This window comes from Anopheles gambiae, chromosome 3 (genome assembly GCF_943734735.2).
Source record: "Anopheles gambiae chromosome 3, idAnoGambNW_F1_1, whole genome shotgun sequence".
Lineage (NCBI taxonomy): Eukaryota > Metazoa > Arthropoda > Insecta > Diptera > Culicidae > Anopheles > Anopheles gambiae.
The window spans coordinates 84,400,489-84,411,221 of NC_064602.1; the positions used below are offsets into that span (position 1 = coordinate 84,400,489).

The 10,733-nt window shown below is 43.3% G+C and overlaps 1 protein-coding gene across 1 annotated transcript; it reads left to right on the forward strand.

Moving 5' to 3' along the window:
• The first annotated feature begins 343 nt into the window (after positions 1–343).
• LOC3291363 (uncharacterized) lies at positions 344–1,587 on the forward strand. The gene has a single exon (XM_559962.2). It carries the CDS (start codon positions 350–352, stop codon positions 1,124–1,126), a length of 777 nt encoding a protein of 258 aa, XP_559962.2. The 5' UTR covers positions 344–349; the 3' UTR covers positions 1,127–1,587.
• The last annotated feature ends 9,146 nt before the right edge of the window (positions 1,588–10,733 follow it).

Below are 10,733 nucleotides of genomic sequence, written 5' to 3' on the forward strand. Positions count from 1 at the left end.
CTGGGATGACTCCGACATGATCGAGCATGTCTAGATCCGGTAGACAAATGTCTTTGTTTGGTGCCAGTGTTGGGCCAGCGCTTCGTTCCAGAAACTCCACCTCCACAATTTCCAATCCTGTCTGCTACCTGCCAGGCTACGAGACACATTGTCTAGCGCTCCAGACACCTGCCTACACCTAATGGAGGGAATTTCCCACCGTTAGAGCTCGCATTGGTGTGCAACAGCTCGAAGCACTCACCTCACTTGCCTACCTCGGCGCAGAATTGACCCGGAGTTTGCATATATAAAAGCACCGTTGCTATTCCTCGTACTACTCATTCCGTAGCTAGACTTCAACCAGTAGAAAATGGACGACTTCGAAGGTGTGATCGATTTGCTGGAGTGTCCGTACGATGCCGCGCACAAGCTGCTTGCCCACACGATGGCCCGGCACGTTAGCCGCTGCCGGCGGGCGTACGGTGTGCTCAAGATCGTGCCGTGCCCCTTCAACCCGGACCACCAGGTGCCGGAGCGAGAGATGACCCTGCACAAGCTGGAGTGCGAAGATCGGGAAGCGTTCGAGCAGTACAAGTTCTGCTTCACATCCCTCATCTCGCCGACCAAGGTGTCGGTGCGAGCTGCCTCACCACCACCGCCGGTACCGTGTCGGGCAAAGGATACGGCCGATGTGGTCGAACACTCGCCCCGGAGAACGATGTCCACGCGGCGGCGAACGCTGTGCGGAGCTCCAGTGTCATCGCCGGTCCTAACGCCTACGAGCGGGGTGGCGGATCATTCGTTCAGCCGGGTGTACGATTTGAGGACTTCGTGCCGTGTGGGACGAAAGGATCACCACAGTCCCAGCTCATCGCCGACGGTGGCGAAGTGTCGGCCGCCGGTTGCAACGGTCGTGCCGGTCATGAAAGCGCCCGAGCTGCCGGCACTAATGCGCACGCCCAAGCACGAGAAGGAAAACCAGATCCACAAAACGCCCAACCTGCGCAAGTTCCGCACACCGATGAAGATCTCGGAGCGCAAGCTAAGCATCGAGGACTTTCGGCAGCGATGGAAGCAGGTGCACAACGAGCGGCGGGCCCAGTCACGCAGCCGGGATCGAAGTGCCAGGCGGAGCTGCTATCACTAATGCGAATGAGAGCCATATTTTTTTTTAATGCCCTAACCCCTAGCTATCCGTATGAATAAAAAGACCAATGAAGCATGTTCGTTCCTTCCTAAACTCAACGCAATGCAATGCTCTTATTTTATATGCATGAATCACGATTGACATATACGCACGCGCCCCGATGATGGATGATCATGAGCTAACGTAATACATTTTAATCGCCACAACTTAATTTCTATGAATTACCGTTTAAAGCTGGCTTCACGGTCGGCAATTATGTTGTCATCGTTGGACGGGCTGGAAGACCGGCTTCTCTTATCATCCAGCTTAACTTTCCTTTTTATTTTTTTTCGATGACCATCATCTTCTCCTCGCAACTGGATCTCGCGAAAGAAAGTACCTCCCGATAATGAGTGGCCGAGGATCACTATTGATGAGCGTGTGCTTGCACCAGGCATTCCTTTGGAAGGCGGTAGCAATGCCTTAGGAACCGGCTCTTGAGAGTCTGGTGGCGTCTTCAAGCTACCGGTGGTACTCACCGGAAGAGCTTTCTATATTAGATCAACACCTCGCCGAGGGTGCGCAGTTTAATGGGAAACTAATGCATTGTAAAACGAGCGACGACATCGTGTCAGGCGAACATTAGTTGTGCGTCGGTACCGATCGGGGTGCTAATTAAATTGTTCGACAAGGTACGACAGGGCATGTAATCTTGTAGCTGAGCCGTTCTTACTTTTTAAGCGAGACCTTGTGAAGTGCAGTTTGAACCAGAAGGCTCGTACAGAAGGTGCCATTTGGTGAGGACTTAAATGTTGAGTACAGTATACCAGATATTTGCATTATTGGAGTTGAAGATTTCAATTCATTTGCTGCGACGATCCTGCTAAATAAAAGAAACTCTCAAACGAGGGGTGTTAAATTTCAATTGGAAATGATTAATTCTTGCAATTAACGAAATTGTGTATGATCAAATTTTGGTGAGAAACAGGGCTGAGCACAGATTACAGGATCCATGCAATTGGAGTAGCTGTATCTTTCCAAAAAGCGTTCTCTCCCATGTCGGACCCCGAAGGCAGGAATTGCGGAAAATAAGAACCCCCAAAAGGAATGACATTTTTCTGGAGGGAAAATTTTAATTACAACCCAAGGAGCACAGGCTCGTTTGCCATCTCACGCGGGTCCCGAAAGGAGTGGATGGGAATCATGTCACCTTAAACACACACCCAGCAGCACGGGCATCTTTGTCGCACTGCTGTTCACACTCAATCCCCCCGACCAGCGGGGCCTTTCCCCGCAATTGCAAGATGTATGTCCCGATCTCGCATTGCTCCCTCGTTCATCCTTCGTCCCAAGGCCGTGGACCGTTCCAACCCTTCAACGCCGTTAATGACTTTCTGGAAGCTCGAACACCCCATCGAAAGCACAGCGTGAGTTAGCGATTTGTTAATTTTAATCGAAATGAATCAGTGAAAACAGATTACCATCAAACGGAGATTCAGCTGCAGGGAAGACAACACACCGGTCTCCGCTTTTTGTTTTTGTTTTATGTGGAATCATTCCTTATGTTGTGGTGTACGCTCTTATGTGGCACTTACCGGTTTCCTCTGCACAGCGGGAGGGCCCGACGCAGCGGTCCATTTCATGGGTGCGTTTAATTTAATATTTTATTTACCTCTTAAATGGTCGTTATTTAGTAGCAGGATGATCATTGAAAATGGTGGCTCCCGTGGTTATCGTTTCAGCGGAGATCGTTAAAAGCGGATGGGTTTATGGTGGTGTGGTCAGGTACTTGATTTAATGAATTGGTTCTAGATATTGCTTATATGATTTTAAATAAATATATAAACATTAAAATTGAATTATTGAGATAAGGCTTACAATATGGCCGTGTTTAATGTCCAAAGTGTATAACACACGTAGTAATACAGAAATAGTAAATCGTAGAACTTTCGACATTTTGACGTTTGCGTAACTGTCAAATAAATTTACCCATCCGGTTTCATTACTCGGTGCAGTACGATCGCCACACTTGATCATTATGAAAACGGGAAGCAATACTTACAGTGCCCGCATGAATACATCCTTTTCGGTGGCTCCGAAATCATACCCCTCGACCACGACCATATTCGATTCGAACCCAGTGACAGGGCCACAGGACGCATTTGGAAACGGCAGATAAGTATAACAGTAAAATTTAATCATCCCAAAAACACAACCGAAAAGAACCATTAATACCATTGTGGCGATCAGGTTCAGCAGCGTTCGGCGTTGTTATGCGATTCCTTGCCACAAAACCCATCAATCGTCAGTAGGGGCCCGCCGGCTAGAGAACCTTTTGCCGTTTTTGCTCGATTCGGTAAATTCCATCCTCAGTTTTGACACTTGCCGGGGACTGACCAAGGGGTAGGTAAATAAAACTGGCACCAAAACAGCACTTTGGCCGGCCGACTGCCACACCATTACCGGGGCCAAATTCCATCCTTTTCCATTTCCATTCCGTTTGGCAGCGTTCGTTAATCGGTATGATAAAAATTTATTAACAAAAATTACACTCTCAGCTGTTGCAGCGAAACGTTCGACTGCATCCCGGCCTTCGCCGGCCTTTGCCGTGTTGCGCCAGATCGTATCGAATGCCGGGCAGATTTAGTGTCTGGCGGGAATGTTTTGATCGGCAAATGTACTCCGGCAAAGGCGTAGTCATCTTCGTTTTCAATATGCTTCGCACCCAAAGACAAAGGCGTAGCGGGAAAGAAGAGTTGGCATTATTTGACGTCGGCAAACTAACTAGCACGCACCGTGCTGGTCCAAGCACACACAACACATCCGGATAGTATCTTTCGTTGACAAATAATTTATGTTAGTATCCAGTTGGGAACGATACATCTGATTGCGATCGAGTGCATCCTGGGTGCTTGTAAAAGTCTTTATTTATTATTTGAAAGATGCTTTCTTATTGCATCAATGAGAACAAGCTACTGAACGGCCTTACTGTTGTATGTAATTAAAATATAATAATAATTGATTAGTTATATGTGTGATTCTAATTAATAGTTTATTTTTAATATGCTGTTCCTCTATTTTATTACTTTTATATTTTAACGATGTTTTTTTTTAATATGTGAACTGAAGAGAGACCTCGAGATACGATCCTTTCGATTTACGACGTTTTGTAGTTATGACGATTTTGATTTGCACAGTTGTAGGTTGTTATGAAGGAGAAATTGATGGATTTTTTGTTTATTGATCATTGTTAACATACACATTTATGAAGCTTCCTCAACTACCCAAACTGAAATATTTAAATCGTGTGATCGAACATTGTTTTCATTAAAACACGATATAATTGGGCTCAATTATTCAATCTTCACTCCTTAAGCTTCCGCCGCCAAGTGTTTCAGGCTTGTTTTATTGGTGGCATATTACTTTCTGCTACTGATGCTCCTGATTTACTCTCGTCCATCTCGCTGTATGTTCCCTCTCGTTCTCTTCGTCCACGTGATCCTCTGTCAATTGAAACACGTCATACTCTTTATACTTTCAATGACCCTCTTCTGTCCTGTTTCAGGTTGTTTAACCACTTTTACTATCTCTTTGATTTCGACTCCTCTCTTAACTCTTTCCGTAACCGTATTTTTTCTTCTAATTCCCTTTAATTATTCTCCTTAGTTTTCTATTACTCTCTTTTTTTTTTTTTGTTTTATGAGTTTATGATAGTCTCTACGCTCTACTCTTGTTTTTTTTCTTTTCTTTTTTGCTAGGTCAAGACTAGGTTAGTTAGGCTTAGTTTTTCATGAATTATTTTGTTTATTTGTTAGTATTAAATTAGTTTTAAGTCTATTATATTTAGCCTTGATGGCGGATATTGTATGAAATAAATGAAATGAAATGAAATGAAATAATAGATTTCAACTCTTCCACCTCAGGTTATTGACAGATATTCGACATACGAGCTCTTCGACTGACACCTTCCTTTGGGACAATTTTTCGGTCAAACTCCATCAAAAAAAAAAAACTGTCTAGAATCGTGAAGGGCCCCTGTATTATAATACTGACTGTCATTTTTCATTGTCATATGTCATGTCTCTTATTACTTTATTTTTATATTTTGAAGTTTAGTTTTTTTTGCATATTTTCCTTTATTCTATAATTTCTTAGTAGTGTGTTACCCAATGTTATTAGCCCTTAAACGTTTCATTTTTTATACTTTACTTACACTCGTTTTGTAAGGTTTGCTATGTGTTCCTGCAACAGGTAACACATTGCAACCAGCATTGCATGACAATTTTCTCAGGTTGATAGACGTTACAAATTCAGTAATATTAAATATTCTACTTAAGACAATCTTAATTCAAAAGACAAAAAAGAAAGGAACCCAAAGTAATAAAGAGATACCGATCAGCAAATATTCAGCGACGATTGAATACGCTTCCGTTTCAAATTTGACGTTTTTTTAACAAACAATACCGCACATTCGCTCCATTCGCATATTGTCTCCTGTCTTGGCATATGGCCGGCAAGTGCACTGCTGCTAAATATAGACTGATCAGCCAAAACCCCCCCACATGCTTCGGATGCTCCCAAACCAAACGCTGCAATCTTTCCCTGCATCGCTGATGTATCCGATGCACCGCACCGCAGTTACACAGCCGACCGCAGCATTTGAAGTTCATTGGCACGGACAAAAAAGTCAGCTACACGCGCAAAGGGGCAAACCTGCTCGCCGTTTTGGTTCTCTTTTTTTATTTTAGGAAGGCTTGGAAGAAGCGACTGCACAAAGCACAAAGACGAAACGCAAGAGCACAGTTTCCGTTCGGAAAAGGGGAGGATGCACAAACACACAAGCAGAGAGGCACGCAAAAAAAAGAAGAACCGGCAGCATAATTTAACAGGTTTATTTTTGGGGAACTGCTTTGCCGTTCGGTTCCAGGGGAGGGGGAGGGATCGGAATACGGGACGGATGTACGGTAATTTCTAATTAATCTGCCGCTTGCACGGTCGTGCACGTGCTGCACCGCCCAAGACCTAGAACCAGTATCATGTCGGTCTGCGATCGTGGCGTCTCTCCTTTGCTCGGAATCATGCATCTTTGTCGCGTGCGTGTGTGATGGGAGTAAAATTAATCGTTTATTTTTAGTTGCAATCGTGTGCATTTGCATCCGAATCGGTGAGCGAGCGGGCAGGAACTAGCCCGTGTTTGACACATTTTTGTAGTGTGTGCGTCGAAAAAACGGGGCCACGGTTCCATTGGACATTGGAGACGGAGTTTCTTCGCGAGCAGGGAGGGAACTTTAATATTTATTCATGTTGCAGATTGATCTGATGATGGAAGCAGGTAATGTATCTTGCAGAATCACGAACCGTCACCAGACTTAAAAAGGGCATAAAACGATCGTCTGCCATTCGCGTACCCGTTCGTCATCGGTTCGGCGGTACGTACGTAAATCACGCTCTCAGGCCGGGTCCCAGTGCACTTGGGGCCGCGTCGTAAGTGACGATCGTGCGACGATCAGGTCTATTTTTGCAATGCCATCGCATGGCAGTGACGAAAACCGAGGGGAGCAAGCCTAAACGGAAGTTGTGCTGTGTGGAACGTCCAAGAAGAAGATGCGCAAAAAGTGCATTTGGAATTGCAACGCCGAAGAAAGCACTCTCGGGGGATAAAGGAATACAAGACGATCATAGGAATATGGGATACGCAAGGCAAAGAAGGGAAAGAGAGGGTTGTTTTTTGTTTCCTTATCCCACTGTGTAAGAGTTTTAATTCGATTTCGGCGAGAAAGAATTCCGACCGGTCTATTTCTAGGATTCGGTACGCAAGGCACATGATGGACTAGAATTGATGTGTGATCGATCGATGTGAGACCTTGGGATGTTTTCCGCGATGAACGCTTGTTGGATGGATTGATAAGGTGTTACGATAAATGCGAATCGTACTACAACTAGTTTTTTTTACTTTTGGGTTTTTTTTCACAGTTGCATTAATTAGAAGTTATTATAAAAAGCAAACTGGTTTAAGATAGTCTGTTCAGTGAGTTGCTTAACTATGAGTTTAGTTAGATCAAATAAGGATTTGAATATTTTAACTCACTCTTGAGGAATTCAACTCTCTCTCTCTCTCTTTCTCTCTCTCTCACTCTCTCTCTGATTCGCCAGGTCAAATACCAGTTCTCTCTTTTGTACTCCTGGGCGAGAGTGAGTTGCTAACTGGCATGGAGAATCAAAGTAAATTCAAGAAGTATCATTAGCTAACTCTTTGTACAGATTTGAATCCAAACTGTTGTTGGGTTTCATACATATTTCGTTGAGATTCATTCATATGATGATATGATTCATATGATTCACATGATCAGGATTCAACAGATTATAAAGATTAATTAATTCATGAAGATTCATAAATTTCCAGGAATTCATGAACCATTAGACATGTCGTCGTCTGTTTAAGTCTCGCATGAACCGTCTCCCCGTAGCAAAATCTACTATCCGGCTGCCTGTTACCATGAAGTCTTGAATGCCTGTATAGCCTGAGATGACCACGTAGGTTGTTATGCTAAGATTAAGAATAAGAAGAAGCTTCAGCTCTGTGAATCTTTTGAGGTATGTGAATCTTTTAAGTACCACGAATCCTTCGAGATTCATGAATCTTTCGAGATTCTTGAATCTTGGAGATTCATGAAGTTTACCAACCGAGATTCATTCAAATCATTTCCGAGAATCATTCGTTCATTCTTATTGTTTTTGGTTTAGAGAGTAAAAAGCTTGACACTTACTCTTACTATTGAATATCTAATTAGAATCTGAATTATGGTAAATTTTGGGTACGAAGATGATTTTTTATGTAATGCAATTTTTAAACCGAATGTCTTTCTAAATGTTCAAACGATACAACTATTGTAAACCCTAATGGTAATCTGGCACTATGCTAAACTCTTTAACGTTATCTAGAAGAAATGTATTCGTGTCTTCAATCTTTCTCGTCATTTAACTCGCAGTTTGAGGATAATCTACACGGCTACGTTGATGCACGTTTTGACACTCAATGCACTGTTATGGGCGTTAAGCAATGTTGGACGGTATATCAAGCTCCAGGCTAATTGCACCTCCACAGAACTTCTTGATTAGAAACAACTTCATTTCACTCATCGAAACCGGACCATGCATCACCCCAAAGACGGCTATGATTTACCGCCCTGCTGTCAAATGCGTAAGCGAAAAGCGTTACCCACTCCGCTGGTGCCTGCAATATCCGCTACGTGAAATAAGATTAATGAAAAATAGATCCTCCTGAGCTAGTTTTGAATCGCGAGTTTTGCGCGCGCCTGCCCTGAATGAATCATCCATTCTCGGTCCAATCCCCCTCGTTGGTGTCAACAAGTGTCAAAACGTCTTGGAGATGTTCGCTTGCTATTTGTGCCTACGGGCTGCCTCCGTACACCTTGACTGACTGACTGAAGCTGCGTAGTGCGTGGCATAGTGTTGTCCACCTTACCTTCACGCACACACACGCAATCGTACACACATGCGTACTGCTTCCACAAGATGAACGTGGCGGCTTAAGCGAACGGCAAGATAAAGCCTCAGACGGTACGCCAATTAATTTGACTAAATTAATTCGGTAGCATGTACAAGGCATAAATTATGTTTTCTGCTGCACCCGCGGCTCCCGTTTCAAGCGTCCGAGGCGTCACCCGACCGGGTTCACGTTAAAACTTAAGCATGTGTTGTGTGATGTTGCAGCGTTGTAGCTCGTTTGTACTGGAATTGGTTAATTTGGTGGTAAGTTTGAGAGTTGGAAGGACGCTTTCGTCCTCCTGTACCTTTAATTGTTCGCAGGGATCGTCCTATTATTTTAATTAAATATATTATGTTTCACCATTAAAACGAGTATACCACCGCGAAAGGGTTACATCAGCAAGGAGCGCGTTGCGCTGGAAGTGATTTTTGATTTTGACCTTTAATTCTGGAACGAGAAAAAATACCAAAAATATGATAATCGAAACAACGTACGCTTCAACTGTCCGAAATAACTTTCCAACACTCGCTAGAGATAAGAGTTCCGCCTGCTGCTCCACTTGCGGAAAACAATTACAATAATTAAACCATTAAACCCGTCCACCAGTTGACGCATACCAACGGTCACTCGATCGTACGTGCTAGCGATCGTCACTTTATCATTCGGTCCAGCAATACGGCGCAACCTTTGGTACAGTTTTCTCACCCCCTGTTTTTATTTCCCAAAAAACATCATCTTTCACACCACCGCTCGACACCAGCTTCTGCAGCCCTTGATTCAATTGTCACAATGAAATTATGCCCCAAAGCGAGTGATATTTGTTGTAAAACTGATTTATGAGCTCAAACAAAACTGGACCATTAAAAATAATTCGCGTTAAACACTGAGGCGTACTGAGCGGCTGGTTGGTGCTGGGAAACGCATTTTGTACGTGAAGCTCGCGAATACGCGGATGTGCCCGTGTGCATACATTAACCCGAGCGTAAAGCATCGCAATCAAAAGTCACGCTTGATTATGGGCCCAGTAATTGGGTACACGGCGCACAATCATTGGTAAATTGGTACCGAAAACCGAACGGCAATCATTCATTTTTCGCTTAGAGTTGTGTTATTACCCGGGTATATTTGCGTTTTAAGTTTGGTCTGTTTTATGGACCACCCAAAGGGCTCCAGAGCGATCCGTACCCGTATCATTAAGGAAATCAATCAAATGTACATTGCAAACGGGATGTTGCAAGCAGTGCAATGGATATGAAAATTCTCCGGTTTTAGTTTTTGTAAAATTCAAACGGTTTTCGTTGTTATTTTTAAAGCATTGTTAATATTTCTTGATATATTATCATTTGGTTAAATGTAGCTTTCGTTTTATGTTGAATCTCTTTAAGTTTTACTTACTCCTTTATTTTTTTAATGCGGCAGTTTTCTATTTTATTCTAAAAAGTATTGCTGTTTATTTTAGTGTGTCTTGACATCTTTTTATAACACTCCTTTTATTCCATTTTCATTCCGTTTTCTGCGTTATGGCTTATGTGGCATACAGTAGTGAACATTTTGAGAACACGCTATTAGCATTACCATTTTAAATGTCGAGCATTAGCATTTTTAAACAAATGAACAAAATAAAAGCTTTTAATTAATTTACAGAGAGTATAATGAGTCCATCAACAAAATAAAAAAAACACACACACATAAACCAAAAACGTGTATAGACGAGTGAAAAAAACATTAAACCATTAGACGCTTTACACTAGCATTTTACCTCCCTTACACAAAGCGGCATGTGTAACATGTATTTAAATCGAGCGTGAAAAAATCGCCGAAAAACGTAAAACTGCATTTCTTTGCTTTTAAACGGCACACAAGGACGGCGCCAGCGCAAAATCGCTCATAAAAATGTCGCCCTCCAGAACACCCGTTCGGGCTCGCTCCGTCACACAGGACAACCCGTGCACGGCACCAATTAAAATCCCGGGCCCCGAAAAGTCAAACCCCATTTTCCGTTGCGAATCACCTGCGACCTGCCCGTAAAGCCCGGCCCAGGGCACTGCCCATCAATTAGGCAATTTACAATATTTACGACGTGTTTGATTGTTTTGCTCCCGACTTTTGCCCTCAGCG